Raw genomic sequence first — 23,576 nt, 5'->3', positions numbered from 1 at the left:
TTATTATTAGTTTATCAAAATGTCCATTCAACCTTTACGTAGGAACCTATGTGGCTAATCTATATATATAAAAATCTAACAGTGTGTTTGTCTCTGAGGGGCTACCTCGCCAAACTGCTGAGACCCGAACTCTGCTCCCAAACTTCCCAGGCTTGCGTCACTCTTGCCAAGCGCCGAGAGAGTGTTTATGGCAACATGTTACATGACTCCGGCACCTCGCCCTGAGCCATCAAATCCGGCTTCTCAGCAGCCTTCCCATCCCACTTCCAGTGTCCTCCCAAGATGCTCAAGGTCCATTTAAGAACTTGCTCTTTTCCACACACACCCCTTCCTCCCAGCCAAAGTTCCGAGCATGCCCGAAGCTCCTTTCATCTCTAAGCTGGCCGGACCTGGCTGCAGCATGTCCACTTCCACCTGCTGACTGCTCATTCTGACAGACTTCCTTTAGCTGACGGGATAACCTTTTTTTTCCACACTTCGATCCCACCTGTCAAGCCAGCTAACGCTTGTTCCCTGGCCGACTCAGATAACCTTCTGCCTTGCCTTTTCCTCACACACCTTCCATTCAAACTTTACTGTGGACTCCACACACTCCTAACATTAACCACGTGTTTCTTTACACTTCCTGTCTCCCTCACACCTCTGATCCTAAATCCTCTTTACTCCACACCCTGTTCTACTCCAACCCACTTTTATTCCACACCACCTTTACACTTCCTTCCCACCATCTTAACTTCCATTCCTGACTCCACTTAACATAATCCACGACCTTCCTCATGAGACTTAATCTCTTCACGACACTTAACACACCCACTTTATTCTTGTTCCCTTCATGAATCTTTGACACTTCTACTGACAATCCACTTTATCTTCCCACCATCTTTAACTTCTTTACTTCACACTCTAACATAATCCACTTTATCTTACACTCTTTGTTCCTCTTTTACACACCTCAGATCTTGAATCCTTTACTCCACTCTACTTCTAACACAATCCACTTTATCTTTACACACTCTTTGCCCCTTTTCATAGGACACTCCCCACAGCTTCCATCTTGAACTTCACTCACCTTCTAACATAACCACCTCCACCACCTTCTGTCTTCACACCTCATTAGTGCCTCTTGCCTTCGACTTAACTTCACTGACTTCTAATCACAACGACCTGATCTTACACACTTCCCTACAGCTTCTGAATCTTTGACCACTCTTAACATAATCTATTCTTGTGTGTCTTTACCTTGTACAGTTTGCCTTCCTTCTGCTCTTCACTGACTCCTGACTTCTAACATAATCCACACTCTTTGTCGTCCTTTTCAGCCTCACACAGCAGGTGAATGGCCTTTTACTGTGACTCTATACCTCTAACATAACTGGGTACCTTTACCTTATGACTTTGTTCCTTTGTCACTTTACAGCTGCTCTGCACTTATCTTAAATCCTCTTTATCAGGGACTCCTACATCTTCTAATTAACCACCTTTATCCCACACTTCTTTGTTCCTTTCACTTCTTCTATCTTGTGAATCCTTTACCACACTTCTAACATAACTACCTTTATCTTGCACTTCTTGTTCTCCCCTTTTGACTTCTTACACAGTTCTCCCATCTTTACCAGACTCCTTACACACTCTAACATAACCCACTCCTTTGTCTTTACATTAGTTTTGGCTTCCACCTATCTCAACTTCTTTACTGTGACTCCTCCTCACATTTAACATTAACTACTCCTTATTCACACCTTCTGTTCCCTTCCCTCACACACCTCACACAGCCCCTCCATCTCTTAAAACCTCTTTCACTGTGACTCCACACTCTTAACACACCCACTCTCTCACACTCTTCTGCTCCTCCCTCACACTTCTACAGCCGTTCTCCCATCCTTCCGGTTGATTCTGTTTCCTCTCCTTCTTGGTGTGTCCTTCGGGTCTTCACACACTTCACAGCAGCTCTTCCCAAACTTCACTGCACTCCACACACTCTTAACACAACCCACCTTCCATTCCCTCACACACTCCTTCTTCTGCTCCTCCCCTCACAGACACCTCTCACACAGCTATAGCCTCCTCTTATCCTTTCTAAACTCTCTCACTCAGACCCTACACACCCCAACACAACCACCCATCTCACACATTAATTCCCTGCCCTCCCCTCACAGACACACCCCCCACACAGCCATAGCTCCTCCCATCCCTTTTTTCTAAAACTTCTACCTGCACCACACACCCTTAACACAAACCACCTCTATCCTTCTTAACTCCTCTGCTCCCTACAGCCACACCTCTCACAGCAGTCTCCCATCCCTAAAACTCTTACCACTGTGCACTCCACACCTCTCATCACCAACCACCTTTATCTCACACACACTCTTGTCCTCCCCTCACAGACACACTCTATAGCCTTTTAGTCTCCACCATCCCTTTTCTAAACTCTCTACCTGCACCCCACACCTCTTACACAACTAATTCTATCTCACACACCTCCTCTCTGTTCTCCCTCACACTCCCCACATTACCTCAGCTACTAGCTCTTAAATCCTCTACTCAGCACTCCCACACCTCTAACACAACCCATCTTTATCTTTGCACTCCTCTGTTCCCTCCCTCACACTTCACACAGTTTTAGCTCTCCCTCCATCATTTTGCCAACCCCTTTCACTGTGCACTCCCCACACTTCTGTTCCTCCCTCACAGACACACCCTCACACAGCCATAGTCTCCCTCCATCATTTTCAAACCTCTCACCAGACCCCTACACACCCTAACACAACTACCTTTATCTCACACTCCTTCCTCTCTGTTCCTCCCTTTGCACACACCTCATGCCACAGCCAGTTCCTCTATCCTCTAAAACTTTTACTCTGTAATCTCCACACACCCCAACACAAACCAATTCTATTCTCACACACTCCCTTCTCTGTCCTCCCTCACAGACACACATCTCTCACACAGCCATAGCCCTCCCTCCCATCATTCTCTTTAAACCCTTCACCAGACCCCACACTTCCCAACACAACCACCTTATCTCACACTCTTCTCTGTCTCCCTTTGCACACACTCCTCACAGCCTTAGCTCCCTCCCATCCCAAACTTTACTCACCCCATCACACTTCTAACACATCCACCTCTATCTCACACTCCTCCCTCTGCCCCTCTCCTCACAGCCACACCCCACACAGCCCAGCCTCCATCACTTTTCAAAACCTCCCCACTGCACCTACACACCCCAACACAACCACCCTATCCCACACACCTCTGCCCTCCCTCACACACCCTCACACAGCCACAGCTCCCTCCATCCCTTTTCAAAACCCCACCGCACTCCACACACCCCAACACAACCACCTCTATCCTCACACCCTCTGCCTCCCTCACACACCCCACAGCCATAGCCCCTCCACCCTTTTCAAAACCCCTCACCGTAATCCCACACACCCCAACACAACCACCCTATCCCACACCACCTCTGCCTCCCTTCATACAAATTTGCCACAGCTCCAGCCTTCCATTCTTAAAACTTCTTCTCACTGCACTCTGCCACACACCTCTTAACACAATCCACTTCTATCTCATTACACTCTTTCTGTTCTCCTTTGCAGACACTCCACAGCCATGCCTCCTCCATCCCTTTTCAAACTTCTCACTGCACTTCATACACTTTAACACCAAATCCACCTCTATCTCACACTCCCTTCTTCTGCCCCTCTCTCACACTTTCACTATTGTGCTTATAGCCCTCCCTCTATCCTTAAAACTTCTTACTGTGCACTTCCACATTATCTCTTAACATAACTACCTTTATCTCATTATTATTCTTCTTCTTGTCCTTCCCTTCACACCCACATCCTCTACACAGCCATAGCCTCCCTCCCATCCTTTCTCGTGACACAACTCTCTCTCTCACTGCACTCACACACTTCCCAACACAACCACCTCTATCTCACACACCTCTCTCCCTCCCTCACAGCCACACTTCACACAGCCAGCTAGCCTCCTCCCATCCTTTTCAAAACCTCCTCTCCTCTAATCTACCTCACTTTAGGCCTTTAATCGCTTCAATCCCTCTCGCCTCACCCAGGGATTACTTCACTCCAACTCATCCACCTTACCCACACACGCTTCTCCCCCTCCCTCGCATTCAGCCATTCACACACACGCACAACTCTTATCACCACACTCCAGCCCCTCCCTCGCACTCTAACATCACATTTCCACTTCCTCACCCATCTTCACTCATACACCTCTGCTCAGTTACTTCGTAACACCCAGCAGCAAACGACTCTAGTTCCCTTCTCACACACACAAAACTCTCCACCGACACCACACCATCTCCTCCCTGCCTCGCACACATAACTTGCCTGCACTGCTCACCCACTCGCTTCCTTCAAACCTTCCCTTGGTGGGTGGGTGGGAGTGTGATGTTCACCAACCCTCCCCCCCCCACCAAGAATAACAACCTTTCTGTAGATGTGCCTCCATGCACAAATATCCAACGCACTCAGCTTCCTCACGGGCTGTACCCATGGGTAACCCAACACTACTCAAAGGGGTCCAGCAGGCTAGCCAAATAAGTCCATACATCTACAACCACACATCTCTAAAGGTACTACTCCTGCAACATTGTTTCACTATGGGATCTTTCTCTATCGCTACCTCCCCTGCAACAACACCCTTAAAACCCAAAAAAAACACACCCATTAACAGAATTTCAATTGCATCCCACAGACCATCCTTCTGCCTCCTTCTGCTACTGAGGAGTACAAATCCACAAAAGTTCCCCACCTCACAAGATGCACTCGGCTCAAACACTGAGATTCCAAAAAATACAACAAACTGATTTTAACTCCTAAGCTGATATGAAATAAATTTTTCTTTACTTCATTATGTATCCAGTTTTGTCAGCCTGTTATTTACTTCATCGGGTTTGTTGTAATTGAGGCCAATATTGACAGGTCTTTTTCAAAGGTGAGGATGTCCTCATCCCTGTGATACCCATGATACCACAACAGATATGCCATTCCAATTTAAGAGACTACAGTTCCCCATCCAAGCTTAGCAGGCCTGCTATCACCATCAACAAAGCACAGGGCCAAGCTCTATAGTGGTGCGGTGTCGATCTATTAGATCTCAAATGCTTCTCTCATGGCCAACTATACGCTGCATGCCTCCAGGAGTATCCACCCCAGAACACTTCTACATCTACACCTGCAACAGAGAAGCAAGAAATGTTGTCTACCCACAAGCACTGCAACCCTAAACCTACAGGAATACTACACTCTGTCTGCACACCCTTCCCCCTTACATGAGACTACTACAAATCAACGCTATAACAATGTGAACTGAAATGGCGGCGGATTCCATTTGACCACCCCGCGCTTATAAGGGCGGATCATTGAACCTGCATGCACATCTGTGTGGGTTGCGGACTGTTATGAGAAGGACAATTGCCACAGCAACGCGTGGCCGGGCCCCGCTAGTTAAGTATAAAAACCATAACCATAAAATAAAACTGTACAGATCTAATACAGAATTACTAAATATCAGCAAACAAGCAGTTGGTTAAAAACAGCAGCAATGTACAGAGTTCACCCCCTCAAACAAGACTGTTCTACCACATTTCCTGAAAGAAATGAGATTGCCCAGTGGCTCTCCTTGGGGAGGGAGTTCAATAACCTATGATCAGAATGGCTTCTGACAGAGCTGAAACACACAGCAGGACCTCAGATGATGATTTAAACAGATGGGCAGGTTCACAATTGGGCAGGTGGCCCTTCCATATTAAACTCAGGGTCATTAAATGCACCATCACAGGGTCTCCATGAAACAGAAGCAACTTGATGGCACACAAATGCACCACAATAGAACTATATATATCTAATCTAAAACTACATAATGCCTTAATTCTGGAGGATATGTCCATATGTCCATGTATACATGTCAGGGCAACTATTAATCAGTAAACTGATAATATTAAAAAGAGTTGGCCTGATCTATCTTATGATCTGACCCTAGACTGCACAAGTAAAAGTAACTGACTGAAAACAAAGTCAGTTTGAAAACTGAAAACAAACTAATTTTCAAACCATATTTTAATGCGAAAGTGTATGTGAGGTTCAAATTAGTTATAACTGTGACGTAACTGATCAGAGCATATTCACAGCTAATTGTCTGTCATTGCTTTCAGTGGGCTTCAGTGTAGAGAGTATTTCCTTGATGAATGTAAACAAGATCCTGGGATATGTCAAGGCCACTACTTCTACTCTAGATCCCTGCTCATCCTGTCTGATAAAATCACGTAAGGACCACATCAACAAATCCTTAACACCTATTAAAAATCAGCCAGTAACTCAGGACAACTTCCCTCAGCCGCAAAAGAAGCAGTATGGTGTAGTGGTTAAGAGCAAGTGGACTCTAATCTGGAGAATGGGGGTTTTGATTCTCCACTTCTTCACATGAGCGGTGGACTCTTATCTAGTGAACCAGATTTGTTTCCCCACTCCTACATTTCTACGGGGTGACCATGGGATAGTCACAGTTCTCTCTCAGCCCCACCTCTCTCAGCCCCACCTCCCTCACAAGGTGTCTGTTGTGAGGAGAGGAAGGAAAAGGAGTTTGTAAGCTGCTTGAGTTTCCTAACAGGAGAGAAAGGTGGGGTATAAATCCAAACTCTTTTTCTACCCTTTTTCACTTATGAATCTATTACAGAAAAATAAATGTGGCCAATTATCACCTGGTCTCTAATCTACCCTTTCCGGTGGAAGTGACTGAAAGAGCAGTAATGAAACAGTTCCAAGCCTTCTTGGATAACTCTTGGATAACTTCAGTCTGACTTCAGGCCAGGCTGTGTGACAGAAGGCTCTGCTAGCTTTAGTTGATGAGCTCTACCTGAAAACTGACAAAGCTCAACCCTCTCTGTGGCTCTTATTGGATTTCCTTACAGCCTTTGATAGAGTAGATCATGCCATCTTGTTGAGGTGCCTGGAGGCAGAAATAGGTATTAGGAAATGTGCCCTGAATTGGTTCAAATAATTCCTTATGGATTGGACTCAAAGGGTTGCTGTTGGAAACTTGTCACTGGTGTGTCACTTGCCTTGTAGGGACCCAGATGGCACAGTTCAATCCCCCATGTTTTTCAACCTCTATGTAAAGCTCTTAGGACAAATCTTTTGCAACACTGGAATTGATGGTCATCAATACACTAACAATACTCAACTGTACATATCCTTATCCACATTTCCTGGTGATGCAGTAGATGTTCTGAATTGCTGCCTGGCCATGGTGGTAACTGGCTAAAAGTGATCCAATTTTATTACTGGAGAAACAAGGTAATGAAATGGTAAAGATGGTTTCTACCAACACAGTCTAGGTCATAAGGAAGCCCCTTAACTTGATATAGCTAACCTGGCCACCTAGATGCACACCACAGTAACATGGAGACTACATTACTATAATGCATGATGGTACATTGGTCCCCCCTCAGAATCAACTTGAAAACTCTAACTGGTCCAGAATATCCTGGCTCAGCCATTAACAGGAGCCAGATGGAGCATGCTTATTACTCCCATTCTACAAATCCTCCATTGGCTGCCTGCCTATCTGTTACCAAGCTCAGTTTAAGGATCTGGCTAGCATTTGTGAATCCCTTCATGGCCTTGGTCCCTCTTATTTGTGGGACAGTCTCTCTCCCTATGCTCCACTATGACAACTTTGCTCAAGTCAGCAGGAGCTTCCACAGGTGCCAACTTGCAAATGGCCAAAATCAACAACTGCCTGTACACATGCTTTCTCCATAGTGGAATGGCCTGCCTGAGGAAGTCAGGAAAGCACTCACTCTCCTGGCTTTCTGCAAACTATGCAAAACTGAATGATTCAAGAGGGCTTTTCTGCACAGGTACCGTAATTGGTTTGCACTGTGCAAAATGATTTTGATTAGGGACATACTGTAAGCTTACTGTAAGTAAGGCCTTATTTATGCAACTTTTGCACTGCTTAATGTGCCATGAGAATACTTATGCTATATCTCAGTTCTTTCTGGTAGTTCTAGACTAGACTTCTACAATCCAAATGCATTGGTTATTGAATGTCCCATTTTGCTGGTTGCGCGGACTCACTATGCGTAAATCTCCTTGAGTCCCAGTGAAAAAGGCAGAGTATAAATAATGTAAATAAAAGATTAAAAAATAAAACTTGCTTTACTGTATAGTGAATTGTGGACTCTGGATAGTCATATGGAAACAATTATTCTCTACTGGTTGTGGTGGGTTTTCCGGGCTGTATGGCTGTGGTCTGGTGGATCTTGTTCCTAACATTTCATCTGCATCTGTGGCTGGCATCTTCTGAGGTGTATCACAGAGGGAAGTCTGTTACACACTGCAACAGTGTGATACACCTCTGAAGATTTCAGCCACAGATGCAGGCGAAACATTAGGAAGAAGATCCACCAGACCATGGTCACACAGCCCGGAAAAACCACCACAACCAGTTGAATTCAGCCTTGACAGCCTTCGACAATTATTCTCTACCATTAGCACTAACAAGCATTTTCCCTAGATTAATTTGAAAATGTTACAATACCTTCACATTTAAAACATTCAATAAAGTTGGCAGTCAAGGTGCACTTTATGGAAGCAATGTTCTTCTGAAGCTTTTCCCAGTACCAATGACAATGTTGATTATTCCTCTGCCTTCTGCACCCTGCACATTATTTGGAAGTAAATACTCTTTTCAACACATGCCTTCAAAGTTTCCATGGAAATCAATGTAGCTTAAAAGCACCCATGACTGGATCAAGGTCAATTGGTTTGCAACCCCTCTGGATTCATAACAGTCTTTGGCATAAAGTAAACATAAACAAACAGGCTGAGCTAAACAGAGTGTTGGAAGTTGGCGCAAATTAATCAATCCAACTGCTCCATCCTAATCATACATCTTTGAACTCACAAATATTTTACATATTCAGTATTAAGGAATATAATAGGCTGACTTGTTCATTGCATGTGTGCTGACCTGTTGCCAAAGGCTCACAAGATTTCAGAAACAACACCAATTAACAGCATGTTTGTTCTGATTCTTAAAAGGGGGAAAAAACGTTCCAATAGTTGTCTTAAGCAAGACAAACTCCAGTGATCTTTCATTTCCTTGCAACATAAAAAATAAACAGCATACAGCAATACATAAATACACAAATGACCTAACTTTCAAACTTCAACAAGGTTTCCCTGTACAAAAAGGATATTTGCACTTGTGGGAATGAAAAAAAAAAAACCTAGAGGCACTTAACTTCTTTCCTTGTAACTATATCTGAATCTGGGTATTGCAAAACTATTGTGTTACTGCAGTTACAGTGTCAGACAACAATTGGGGAGACCCAGAATTGAATTCCCACCCCTATCATGGAAGCTTGCTAGGTTGACATTGGGCTAGTTAGTCACACTCTCAGCCTAACCTATTTCACAGGGTTGCTGCAAGGATCAAATGGAGGAGATGATAATGTAAGCTGTTTTCGGTCCCCATTGGGAAAAAAAAGGTAGGGTATAAATGAAGTAAGTAAATAAATAAAATAATGCAACACTGTACTTTGACAAAAAATACCCTAGCCTGCACTCAAGCACAGATTATTTAGGAGTAATTTCTTTACTTTTGAACTAATAATGTATGTACAGAGTCACAATGGGCAAAGAGTATGCCTTTCTTTTTTAAGCAAGACAGAGTGGTGCTAATAAGTACACGTGCAACCCACAGTAAAGGACCACATCTCCTCCCTCCAGCAGTTACACTCTACTGATCTCCTCCAACTTTGTCCTCTCACAGCTTGGTCGCCTCTCCCTCTGCCCACTCAAGGACATTCGTGGCCACTGGACCAACTCTGTGCAACAGCCTCCCAGGGGTGGTTCAGAGCATCTCCTCAACTCTCCATTCATAGCTGGGCTTGTAAAGTGGTCCTCTGTAAGCAGCAGCTGTGGCTTGATAGAATTGCTTGGGAATGGTGGAATCAATACAGCATGTCACTGTACTTTTCCCAAACTGACTCCTGTTCTTATTGCAACTTTTTAAATGAATGTATTACATTTCATGTCTGTTAGCACTCATTAGCCTTGCATCCACAGAGAGAGGCAGGATAGAACTATTTCAATAAAGAAGCAAATTATATATAAATGTTAATTACTCTATACATCTTATGCTATGGTCCTAAACTATACAGACAGAAGTAACTTTGCTAATAGCATAAACATGTTACAACCATGTCTGCAAACACTGCTTGGGTTCCAAAGTTTTGATGCATATTTGAAAACTGTCTGCTTTCTCCATCACTTCTGCCTTCTATAGCCGCACAAATCCAGGGCCTCCTAATCGGATCTCCAACCTGTTACTCTCAGTTCATTTACCCCTGAACGACAGAGCAGTTTCACCACACTTGGTACAGAAGTGCTTAAATAGTTGTGTTTTAAAGGAGGGGGTGGGGGACGCACAAATCTATTCAGGGCTTCCTGATACTGAATTTCTGCCTTTTAGGCGCAGAAGGGTAGAGCTGATTTTGGCGATTCATAGAACGGCCCTCTGTACTTTTCCCACATGGCGGATTCAGATGTGGGGAAAAACTCTGGCGAACACTCATTCCATTGACTATGAATCCAGCTCCATAACTTCTCAAAGTCAGGGACCCCCCCCCCCCGCCAGATGTGCGCTGCAGCCCTCTGGACCCACTTTTTTCACGCGCTCCAGAGCCGCGCAGCCTCCCCGCGCCCGCTCACCTGCAGCGCCAAGCACCTGGCGTCGCTACTCTGCAGAGCCGCCCGCATGTCCTCCACCAGCTCGCGCAGGCTGGCGTTCTCCTCCTCCAGCTTGACGATCCGGTCCTCGGCTTGCTCCAGCGCCACGATCTCCTCGTAGCACTCCCTGGAGCACGACCCCGGAGGCAGCGGGGAGGGCGGAGGAGAGGCCGCCCCCCGGACCCCGCTGCTGCTCCTGCTACTCCGGCCGCCCTTGGGGGGTCCCGCCGCTGCCTTCTCCTTGCGGCGGCGGAGCGGGCTGCGCAGGCGGATCTGGGTCTCGATGTGCTCACTCTCCTTGCCCACCGGCAGGCGCGCCACCCCCATGCCCTGGCCATGCGCCTGGCACCCGGCCTTGGTGCTGAAGTAGCCGCACAGCTTGGCATGGAACTGCCGGAAAGTCAGGTCGGCCGAGAGGTTCTCGCAGAGGCCGGCGCACTCCTCAGGGTCGGCGGCCGCCTCCTCCTCCAGCCCCAACACCTGGCAGAGGGTCCGGAAATCCTCGCCAGGGATCCTGCCTTCGCCCTCCCAGTCCAGGTGGTGGAAGATCTCCTGCAAATATTGGTCCAAACCCGTGGCCAGCACCACGATCTCGTTCTCCACGCCCCGGTCCAGCCCGTAGTGGTAAGCCAGGGCGCTGATCAACCACTGGGTTCGGCGGGCCGGCCGGCTGTACGGGTCCCACGCATCAGACGGCTCCATCGCGCCGGCCGCCCACCATGCTGCCCCGTGTGAAGCGCGCCTCGCCTCTAGCCGGGCGACCGGCGGCTCTCTCAGGACACGCCTCCTTCCCTGCCCCGCCCCAGTCCGCGGAGAGGGACGCGGGGCTGGCTCTGGGCTCAGGCACGGGCCCTCTGGCGGAAAGGAGATGGGGGCATTCTCCCCTGTCAAAAACTGCTGGCACTGCTTGGGAACAGTGGGAGAAATGTCCTCTTTGCTCTTTCACACAAGTTGCTGATGTTGAACAGAAAACTTTTCGCTTCAACTTTCTTTCTTTTTTTCGAGCTAAATGCTGCCAGACAACCAACATTTCATCATGCAACTAAAATCTAACAGTTCAGTTTCTGTAAATCTGTACGTGCAATGCACTACACATCAGCGAGTTAATGTTCTGTATCTGTACTTCGTTGGAAAGTAATAGAATATCTCCCTCCAACAGTGGTGTACCTAGGCAAACTGGAGCCCTGGGCAAAACCTGAGTTTGATGGTCTTCCCCCACCCTGACCAAACAATGACTTTTTTCCACCAGGTCATTTTAAAGTCACCATCACATTATACCAGTAGTACATGCCCCAACTCACAAATCAACACAGCAATGGACCATGCCACACAGCAGAAATATTTTTTGAAAACAATTTCAAAATGCTTTCAAAATGTTTTATTACTGCTATGAAAACATTTTATGGTGTTGTATCCAGTCCCACCAATTGGGGGGAAAAGCATCACTTTCAATGTTGTTTAAACAACATTGAAAGTGATGCTATTTTGGGGTGGATTCTCCCCCACCCTGGAACAGCATCACTTTCAATGTTTAAACTGGGGACCTCAGATTCTCCTTTTAAATCCATGCCGAAAGGGGTGGAAATCATCATCATCATCATCATCATCATCATCATCATCATCATCATCATCATCAATGGCTAGCAACTGGGAAGATATACTTGATTCAGAAAGATCCAGCCAAAGGAGCAACACCTGGAAACTACAGGCCAATAACATGTTTACCCACGATGCTCAAACTGCTCACTGGCATAATAGCAGATAACATCATGGACTTCTTGGAAGCAAATAGCATCCTGCCAGTGGAGCAAAAAGGGAACAAAAGAAGGAGCAGGGGTACAAAAGATCAACTCCTGATAGATAAAATAATAATGGAGAACTGCAAGAATCGAAGAACAAATTTGCATATGGTCTGGATCGATTACAAGAAGGCATTTGACTCACTGCCCCATAGTTGGATCATGAAATGCTTGGAAACAATTGGCATCAGCAAAAACATTCGAGTATTCACTGAAAAAGCGATGAGACAGTGGAAAACTGAACTGACAGTCGGAAATGAAAACTTCGGAACAGTCAACATTAAGCGAGGAATTTTCCAAGGTGATTCACTATCACCTTTACTGTTTATCATTGCCATGATCCCACTAACGGTAATTTTAAAGAAAACAAAGTTGGGCTATCAAATGGCCAAAGACTTCGAAAAAATCTCACATTTGCTGTGCATGGATGATTTGAAGCTGTATGGGAAATCAGACACAGAAATCCAGTCACTAGTAAACACAGTTCGAATATTCAGCACAGACATTTCGATGGAGTTTGGCCTGGAAAAGTGTGCTACTGTGACAATAAAGAGGGGCAAGATCACCGAGAGTGATGGGATTGAAATGCCTGACGGCCAACTCATCAAGTGCAACCAAGAGGCAGCTTATAAATTCCTGGGCATTTTGTAGCTGGATAACATTACGCACGGGCAAATGAAGACTGTTGTCAGCAGAGAGTACACCCAGAGGGTCAGGGAAATTTTGAAATCTAAATTAAATGGCAGGAATACCACCAAGGTCATCAACACTTGGGCCATACCCATCATCAGGTACACTGCGAGAATCATCAACTGAACACAGATTGAGTTGGAAGCATTGGATAGAAAAACTCAGAAGCTTATGACAATGCACCATGCCTTACACCCATGCAGTGATATTGATAGATTACACCTTCCCTGGAGATCTGGAGGCAGGGACTTACTGCAAGTACAGAAAACAGTGGAAGAGGAGAAGCATGCACTGGCCAATTATGTGAAGGAAAGTCAAGAACAGGCATTGATTGACGAGAAGAACAGACATTTGCTGCAAACCCAGAAAACCAAACAAGAATACAGAAAAAATGTGATTAAAATGAGGACTGAAGGCTGGCACAACAAAGCACTGCACGGCCAATTTCTGGAGAAAATCAAAGACAAGGTGGACAACGAAAAGACCTGGCTGTGGTTAACAACTGGAACTCTGAAAAAGGAAACTGAATCCTTGATTTTAGCCGCCCAAGAGCAAGCCATTAGAACAAATACGATCAAGGCCAAAATCGAAAAATCCTCAGATGATGCAAAATGCAGATTGTGCAAAGAAGCTGATGAAACTGTAGATCATGTCCTCAGCTGCTGCAAAAAGATTGCCCAGATTGAGTACAAACAGAGACACAACTCAGTGGCCAAGATGATCCACTGGAATTTATGCAAGAATTACAACATAAGAACAGCTAAGAACTGGTGGGAACATTGTCCAGAGAAAGTAATGGAAAATGAGAAGGTCAAGATCCTGTGGGACTTTCAAATCCAAACGGACAAAGTGTTGAAACACAATACACCAGACACCGCCGTGATTGAGGACAAGAAAGTGACCATCATCGACATAGCAATCCCCGGTGACAGCAGGGTCATTGAAAAAGAACACAAGGAGGTCACTAGATACCGTGATTTGAAAATCGAGCTTCAGCGTCTATGGCACAAACCAGCTGAGGTCGTCCCAGTGGTAATCGGCACACTGGGCGCCATCCAAAAAACACTAGGGCAGCACTTGAAACATCTTCGAATTGACAAAATTAACATCTGTCAAATTCAGAAGGCAGTCCTTCTGGGATCTGCACGAATACTATGCTGATACATTACAACTTCCTAGGCCTCTGGGTGAGGCTCGAATTGTAATGAAGGCCAACAACCAGCTAAAGATCTGGCAGCTGTGAAATCTACAATAACAACAATAACAACAACCTTTATTAGGCATTGAGAGAATAAAAGAAAGAAAGAAAACAAGCATTGGCAGGAAGGAGGTGGATTTAAAAGGAGAATCTGGGGAAATTTAGGGGGTGCCTGCTGTCAGGGGTGCAATTATTAAGATAGCAGCACCAAAATTTTAGAGTATCTTCGTGAGCCCCTATTGATGATACCACCCAGGTTTGGTGAAGTTTGGTTCTGGGGGTCCAAAGTTATGGACCCTCAAATGTGTAGCCCCCATCTCCTATTAGCTCGCATTGGAAACAATGGGGGATGTGGCACTCCCTTTTGGAGTCCATAACTTTGGACTCCCTAAACCAGGGGTAGGGAACCTGCGGCTCTCCAGATGTTCAGGAACTACAATTCCCATCAGCCTCTGTCAGCATGGCCAATTGATGGGAATTGTAGTTCCTGAACATCTGGAGAGCCGCAGGTTCTCTACCCCTGCGCCTCCCAATGGGAGGAACGCCTCTGCCTCCAAAGGCATAAATTTCCCAGGGAAGTGGGTCTGGAGTCCCCTCTGGGACTGGGAGTTAGGGGTGTAATGCCCCCCTGCCCTGCCACTGCCAGGTAGCACAAGGAAGCTTCTCAGGCCTTCAGGGTCAGTCATGTTTGTTTTTGTAGCCACTTAAGAAAAAGTTCATAGGACTTACAGGGCTGGTTTTGTATGTTTGTTTAATGATATGAGGGGCAGGGCCATGTTTTGGTGGATGGTGCTGACTAGGAAGTGACAATAGACAGATAAAGAGCTTGGAGGGAAGGGAGAGATTAACAGAACTGATAAAATTCATCTAGCAATCAGAAGGTCTTAGCAGTTGGACTGAATAATGTAGCCTCCTGTAGCCTCTGACACCTCTGATGTAAATATGGGATCAAGAAAATTATGGTTTGCCTTTGCAGATAGGACAGTAAGAATTGCAGTATGATTGTATTTTGGTGGGCCCTGACTTAGAGAAAGAAGTAGCGTCATCTCCAATTTACCTTTAGCTATGGGGGACAAAAGCTGGCTTCCCGAAGGTGGTCGTGAAGTTCACTATAGGCAATTACCCACAAGGTGTTTCTTGTGCAGACGTTTTTCATCTAGTCCCACTTTCACTTTCCATTCTTTCCCTGGGAAGCAAATCCACTTCTAGCACAATTTTACTTTTGGTTTGGTGCCAAAGCAGGGCAGCTTTGCCCTGGACCTTTTCCCTCCACGAACAGCCAGCCAGCTTAGTCTTCCCACCACTACTCCCTTGAATTGTTTTGCATGCTTCACCTTTGCCCAGTTGCATAGCTGCCAGTTCAGCTTCCCTCACCTCCTAGCAGCAGCCTAATTGAAGGAATGAGGCATTCACTGCAGAGCTAGGTATCTCAGCTGAAACACTGAGCTTCCTCTACCTCTTAGCAGTAATCTAATCAGGAGACTGAACATGTGCACTGCAGAGCAAGCCATCTCTTCCGGGCAACTGAGCCTCCTCCATCTCCTGCCTCCACACCCTCTGACTGTCACCTAGGGCGCCTGCCAGCCTCACCCTCTCGAGATCTGTCCCATTTATAAAACGTCAAGAATGAAGCTGTCGCTAGGAATGAAAATGTCAAAGGGCCCAGATTTTCAAAAAGAATTACGGTAGTATATATTTAATGTAGACAGTGATTACAGAAGAAAGTAAAATTACTATTTTTACATGTTTCCCTGCATGTTAAAAGTACACTGTTGTTTCAGTCTGCTGTGGTTCTTTTTTAAAGAGAAATACATGGGCTTGAGTCAAAAATTATGATTTGTATCATGTTTGTTTGTAGAATGTAGCCTAAGATATATTTTCTCAAATGCATACAATTAAAATAACCCAGCTTCAAATAAATGTGGGGTTGTTGTTTTTTTAAAAAAGCTACAAAATAAGAAATATTCCACTGGTGAAGTAACCTTTCTTATATCTTTACAATTTGCAAAAGCAAATTGTTCAAGTTATTATCATAGTACTAATGCAGTTTTTAAAACTGGCTCTTTTTCACCTGACTAGTTGCCACAAATTAAGAGGGATTCCAGACCAGTTAAAACACATCGGTGTGACCATTTTATTGTACTGCCATTTTGGGATAGTGGCAGTGTACCATCAGTATGAGAGCCAAGTTAGCAAATGTGGAGGTAAAGCTGATGAAAAACAGACTTTAGAATATTTAACTTGAAAGAGAAAATCTCAACCATTCTTCTACATTTTACATTATTATTTTTATTTTATAACATAATATGCAAATATAAAGTTCCAAGCCTTGATTAAATTCTTGTAATAATTAATTTTGAAATATCAGCAATATTAATAGGAAATAGTTTCTTGAAATGGTAGTTATGTTAGACTGTCACACTCAACATGTTTTAAATTTGCTTTATTTACAGAAATAAGCTGCATCTTCAAAAGTACATAAACAATACCTGAAGGATTTTTCTATTTTTTGTCATTAAATTCTTAGCGTCCTTTAATGCATACAATCAATTTCACTGTTGCATGTCATATCATCAAGTATTAAAACAAAATAAGCACAAAGTTATAAATATTTTAATAAATAAATACATTTCTATCCATTCTTAATTTTGCCACCCAATATTATGCAAAGTCACATCTGTTATTTGGAAGCTTTCACTTAATGGATCTCAGGTCACAGCTAAGACAGAAGGGTCTGAGGGGGCAGATGTTGAAACAATCACATTTGGTTTGTTCCAACTATTTTAAATAGTAAAATGTCCCCTAGTGAAGATAATTGATTTAAAGACTAACAAAATCTTTACCAGACTATAAATGTGTCAGCATAAATTTTACCACAACACCTGCACAACAGTTTCTGCTTGAGTGACTATTGAGTTTTTGGTCATCTCGATCACTGGAATAAAGACACTAAATTTGCAGTGAAGGACACTGGGCTTTTGTTGAACTGTTAGCTACCCATCTGCTGTTCTTCTGATTTAAAAGAAGAAAGGGTGAATAATTTGTCAGGTAAATCTTTGACTTCTCATTCAGTCAATAATAAGGAACTATGCTGGTTAACATGATGAGGTTTCATATAGTTAAATAAATAGATATAGCATTTGAGGTATAAGTACTGTGTCCTTTCCCCCCTATTATTACAACATCAGATTAGTTTCCATAATGGGATTCTTCTGTATCTGAAAAAAATCCAGTATAGCACTATCTGTATAATAGAATATTGAACAAGTATACTCCAGGTTACTAGCTATACAAGACAAAAATGGACAGACAAATGGTACATACAAGATGAATACCTATTTAATGTTATATCTTTCATAGCAGGGAATTTCCTCTAAGTACAAGGAGGCAAGCCGAACGGAGATATAATTTGTTTGCCATGTTAATGGGCTGATAAAGTAAATTCAGTTTATTCCTGATAAGTATGTAACACTAATGTTACAGTAGCCACTTACAGAGAGCTTGTGGGGAACTGTCCCTTCACACGAGAAGACATTTGAATGAAGCTGCTGTCCCAACCCACTGTAAGGTTCAGCTGGTTTTAATATCAGTCAGTAAAATCCTCTGAAGAAAAAGTGATTGTGTTGATGCATGTCGTATAACCTGTCATATAAACCTACCACACGAGGCCTATGCATGATAGTGACATATGGTCCCAGTTTCAAATTCCTACCATACTGAAGGCATAACATGAATTTAAAGAGCAATGTTAACATACATTAGTTTTCTAACGAGCTATATTCATTCTCATAATAATGATGCAGGACAAGTTATTGTGCTGAAATCCATCCAGTGAGAATGATCTACCTGCGGAGGATTTATGTCTTATTTGTACACTACAGGAACCTTTATCCAAGCACTTCGCTGAACAACGTGAGGACAAGATCACAAAACTGATCTGCTAGTAATGTTGCTAATGTTTAGAATAACTACTTCAAAATAAGAATTGTTCTAGTTGCAATACTCATGACCCTGAAAAAGGATTTTCCTCCTGGAAACTCTTAATCCATTCATCATCAAAAATGAGATATATTTCAAATGCACCTGCATCACCATTATTTATCAAACTAAGTCGGCATTCATTAAGACTGGAACTGTTGGCACAAGTCCAGATGTGAATTGCTTTTATCTATTATTCACTGTTCATGAAACTATCTTTCATTGCAGTGGGTCACTAGAAGTTTTACGGCCCAATGTAAAGGTATGTGTGTGTAAATTGACATATGGACCAGGCACAGGGCAATACCAGTGTGTTTGCTCACCCTGTGGTGTGGTAGGCAAACTGGGAGGTGCACTGGTGCTGCACAGCTTGGCAGCACCCAACCCAGAAATGCCTGCCACCTGAAGAGTTGCGCCAACCTAAACCTGGCCACAGATGCCACTGGGGTTGGGCTATGGGTGTTCCCAGAGGTTCAGCTGATGTTAGTTGGCTTCCACCATACGTTCAGACTGGCAATGTCCCCAGTGTAGCCCTCTGACTTGTACCACTCAACTCTGGTTTGGGCTATTGAGGGATTTCCAGGCAACTGATTTCCCCCTTCCCCCTTTTTACTGCCTCCCTGCGCTGCCTAGAAGAAGAAGAAGAAGAAGAAGAAGAAGAAGAAGAAGAAGAAGAAGAAGAAGAAGAAGAAGAAGAAGAAGAAGAAGAGGAGGAGGAGGAGGAGGAGGAGGAGGAGGAGGAGGAGTAGTTTGGATTTATATCCCCCCTTTCTCTCCTGCAGGAGACTCAAAGGGGTTTACAATCTCCTTGCCCTTCCCCCCTCACAACAAACACCCTGTGAGGTAGGTGGGGCTGAGAGAGCTCCGAGAAGCTGTGACTAGCCCAAGGTCACCCAGCTGGCATGTGTGGGAGCGTACAGGCTAATCTGAATTCCCCAGATAAGCCTCCACAGCTCAGGCGGCAGAGCTGGGAATCAAACCCGGTTCCTCCAGATTAGATACACGAGCTCTTAACATCCGATGCCACTGCTGCTCCTAGAAATCTTTCTGGTTGTGGTGCAGTGGCACAGCAATGAAGCCACCCTTGGCTGCTGCAGCTTTTAGATTGAGCTGTCCAAAATAGAAATTGTGGATTACAAAAACTCTGGCTCTGACTCCAGCAACCCATTCCCACATTGGAGAATGACAGAAAAGGAACATACCTGTGTAAATACAACCTACACCTTCATGCCTGATCTTTACATTATAATTCCCAAGTTCAAGAATGTAACAAACAAAAAAGTCCAATTGAAATCCTTGATAAGATGCAATGTTTTATTTTCTTTAAGAAGCATGTGTATTTATTTATGTTTCTGGCCCACCTTTCTCACTGGGATTCAAGGCCGACTGCAGCATATGAATTCATGCAGTCAGATACCATAAGACAAACAATTAACAAAGAGAAGGAGGGAAAAAGAGATGAACTCATACCCTGCCTTTCTCTACTGCAAGGAGTCTCAAAGTGACTTATAACTCCTTCCCTTCCCCTCCCCACAATAACACCTTTGGAGGAAAGTGAGGCTGAGAGAGGTCTAAGAGAACTGTGACTGGTCCAAAGTCACCAAGAAGCCTTCATGAGTAGGGGCAGGCAAACAAATTAAGTTCAACAGATAAGAGTTCACTGCTCATGTGGAGGAGGGGGGAATCAAACCTGGTTCTCCGTATTAGAGTCCATTCTTCTTATCCTCTACTCCATGGTGGCTGTAACAGGTCTAGTATTACAGAGTTAGAAAAAATTGCTCCAAAAATTGTCTAAGTCAAAGTATCCTATAAAGAATGTAGAAGGTGCAATTCTAAAGGCAGAAGACAATGCCATAAAAGCAAGAGGATACCTGCCATATTAAACCACAAGACTATTCCATTGTAAAGTCATTTTCCTGAACAGTGCCATTCTACTACCATTTTAATCTTTTACAAATACAGTAGATGTGCTTGTGATTAATGTAGCAGTTACAGTTCATGAAGAGGAGCTTCAACCATCGATTATGCAGTAAAATCAGACTAAAGCAGCAAATAGTCTCAGAGCTAACACACAAGACTTTCCTGAGCTAGGAATTGTCTATTTTGGCAAGAGGAGGCCAGAACACATGGCATTCTGCAAATGCCCTTCAATCCTGTTGAAAGCCTGGCTGAACAACACGAAGGTAAAATATCGTCATCTTTCCAAAATCACTTTGCCAGTACTATGGTGTGGCATCCCTTGTTTGAGCACAGTTTCTCAAGTGTGGAAATGACAGCTGGTGCCAAAGAATGTGATAATAGCAGAATGTTGTAATAACAGCTGCAAATTAAATAAGCTTCAAACACTGAAACTAAATTAGTTCTTAAATGAGAGATTTTGATTTAAAGCAGACTAGGATACATACTCTAAGAGAACATTCCTAAGCAAGTCTACTAAGAATCTTACTGAAATTTATTCAATGGGACTTACTCTCAAGAAAGTGGATTACACTGAAAGCATGCCAGGCTCCAGAAAGAGCTTCCTTCTGTCCCTGCCATCCAAAGATCACTTGTACAGTTTGGTCTAGAAAGCCACAGGCTAAGCTGTGATAGTTCCCTGTCAGCTAGTCTACTGAGAAAGAGGGACCTTTCATGAAGTACAAGCTGCCATCTTCCCTCAGGAATGGACAGGGCAGGTGCCACACACACACACACACACACACACACACACACATACACACACAGAGAGAGAGGGAGAAAAGGCTGTTGTTCTTTCTTCAGTTTACTTACCTGAGGGCAGCCATACTGATTGAATAATATCTTGGGGAAAGCAGTTCTCCTCCACACCCAACCCAGCACTAAATAGTGGCCATACCCGGGATGTGGTAAAAATTATTTCTGGGATGTATTCCAGGAAATAGACTGGTGTATATATACCTTCACTGTTTCAGCCTATCTTATAAGAGTCCCCTTTACCTGTTTTATGGGTCAAAACCATTTCTTAATCAAGCATGCTATATTTAATGAGAATACATTGAATAGAGTTGCTCCCCTACCAAGGGAAAAGTATTTTATGCTCTTGATACTTTATGTTTCTATAACAGGGGTCTGCAACCTGCGGCTCCGGAGCCGCATGTGGCTCTTTCAGCCTTATACTGCAGCTCCGTGTGGCCTGGAGGTCAGAGGGTAGCGTGGGCATGTCCCTACAGCCCTCCAGAGCAGTGCTGGAAGGAAAGGTGAGTGGAGGGGCTGAACCGGAGGCGGCTACATGCATGAGGGTGATGCTTTTCGTGTCCCCTCCATTCACCTCTCCTTCCAGCGCTGCTCTGGAGGGCTGGAGGGACACGCCCACGCTGCCCTCTGACCCCTGGAGGTCGGAGGGTAGCATGGATGTGTCCCTCCAGAGCAGCTGCCATCCCCCCTCTGCCATCCCCACAGCCACCATCCCCTCAGCTGCTTGCTCCGTCGGGCAGAGGGGGTTCCCCTGCCCAGAGCTGCTGCCTTTCACAACGCCATCCCCCTCTGCCCCACGGAGCAGGTGGCTGCCTGCTCTATCAGGCAGAGTGGGTTTCCCTGCCCGGCGCTGCTGCCTCCCACAGCGCAAGAGGTGGTGGCACCAGGCAGGCCGTGGCCGCCATCCCCTCTCTGCTAGACTGAGCAGGCGACTGCCTGCTCTATCAGGCATAGGGGGTTTCCCTGCCCAGTGCCTCCGCCTCCCAGTGCTGAAAGGAAAGGTGAATGGAGGGGTTGAACCCGGCTTGGTAGATCTTCGGGGCCGTGGAAAACAGGTCCAAATGACTCTTTGGGTGGTAAAGGTTGCTGACCCCTGTTCTATAACAATTTTTGTCAGAGAGCCTGAACAATAGTTTCATTGTACAAATGAGGCTACAATAAGCCAGTTCAAGGGAAAACATTACAGTAAGTAGCAGACATATAAACTGAACCAGAGATTTGAAATTCTATCTAGTCATTAGATATTACAAGTGGGAACCCACAAGGACTTGAAGGAAGCATCTCATTTCTACTCTCCTTCATTATTTCCTCTTTCCTGACACTAAAATACCCATAGGCTCCCTTCTTTTCCTGCTTCCTTCTCTCTTTCCAGGATTTCAAACCTCTAGTTGAGCCTGGAGATCTTCTGGTGTCACAACAGATCTGCCACTGTACTTTTTTAAGATTTCAGATTTTTCTGCAAACTTGGGGCTTTTTTCAGGTTTGTAGAAAGATCTATGTTGCACATTCACAGCTCCAATTAAGTATCTTCAGATTTGGCCAACTTGGCTATTAATATTTAGGCCGTTTCCGCACGGCCTCCCTGTCGCCTCCACGCCGGTGAGAATTCCGCCGGCGTGGAGGCGAAGGCCGTTCGCATGCACGCATGCAGACGGCCTCAGCAGAGGAACCTGACAAAACAGCGAAGCGGCGCCACATCGGAAGCTGTGCCCTCTTCCCCTGCCCTTCCCACTCACGCTTGTCCTCGTTAAGTGCCTAGCCGCTGTGCCGTTAGAAGCCCATATGCGCTGCCTCCTCCAGACCTCCAGGGGTCAGAAGGGACAAGCGCGATGGGCGGGGCTTCTGACGGCTTTCCAGCATTACGACGGAGACAATTTTAGTGGTACAGCAGGGAGACAGTAAGCCCGGGCGGCGCGGTTCGCGACCGCGCCGCTGGGAAGACGGCTTCCTAACAACAACAACCCTTTAAAGGGTTGTTAAGTTTAGGGCAGCCCTGACGCCAGCCCTGGGGAGGGGGAGGAGGCAGTCAGGTCGGCGCTGCTGCGTTGCAGCAGCAGCGCCGCCTGTCGCGAAGCTTGGCGGACCTGGGGTTTTCACCGCAACTCAGGGCGTTCAAGTTTTGGCCCATGCGGAAAGGGCCATAGACAAGTGGAAACCCGCAAGAAACTTTCAGGAGTAGCTATTCCATTCCCCCCACATTTGCTTCCTCCCATTTCCCCCTACGTTGTCACTCACTCTTTCTCCCTTCTGCAACCCCTTTTCTTACTCTCTCCTCCATGTCTGTCAGGTTCTCTCTCTTTCTGCACTTCTCCATCACTCTTTCTCTTTTTTTACCCCACCGCTCTTTCTTCCTGCCTCCCACTTGCTTCTCTTTCCCACAGCAGCAGTGGTGGCAGAAGCACTCCTAGAATCACAGTGGATCTCTCAACTATA

General features: G+C 45.1%; 1 protein-coding gene across 4 annotated transcripts in view; it reads right to left on the bottom strand.

Annotated features, from left to right (window-relative positions):
- Positions 1-11,544, bottom strand: part of EFCC1 (EF-hand and coiled-coil domain containing 1) — a 93,086-nt gene extending 81,542 nt beyond the window's left edge. For 3 of the 4 annotated variants that reach the window (XM_048491785.1, XM_048491788.1, XM_048491789.1), the window contains exon 1: positions 10,749-11,544. In XM_048491785.1, coding sequence (XP_048347742.1) covers positions 10,749-11,468 — 720 coding nt within the window. In that variant the 5' untranslated portion in view covers positions 11,469-11,544. The remainder of the gene's footprint in view (positions 1-10,748) is intronic. The other variant, XM_048491787.1, reaches the window with a different exon arrangement.
- Between the last annotated feature and the right edge of the window lie 12,032 nt (positions 11,545-23,576).

The sequence above is a fragment of the Sphaerodactylus townsendi genome, linkage group LG03, assembly GCF_021028975.2.
Source record: "Sphaerodactylus townsendi isolate TG3544 linkage group LG03, MPM_Stown_v2.3, whole genome shotgun sequence".
NCBI classification, from domain to species: domain Eukaryota; kingdom Metazoa; phylum Chordata; class Lepidosauria; order Squamata; family Sphaerodactylidae; genus Sphaerodactylus; species Sphaerodactylus townsendi.
Note: the sequence above shows the minus strand (reverse complement) of the source record. Positions and strands in the feature narration are given on the sequence as shown.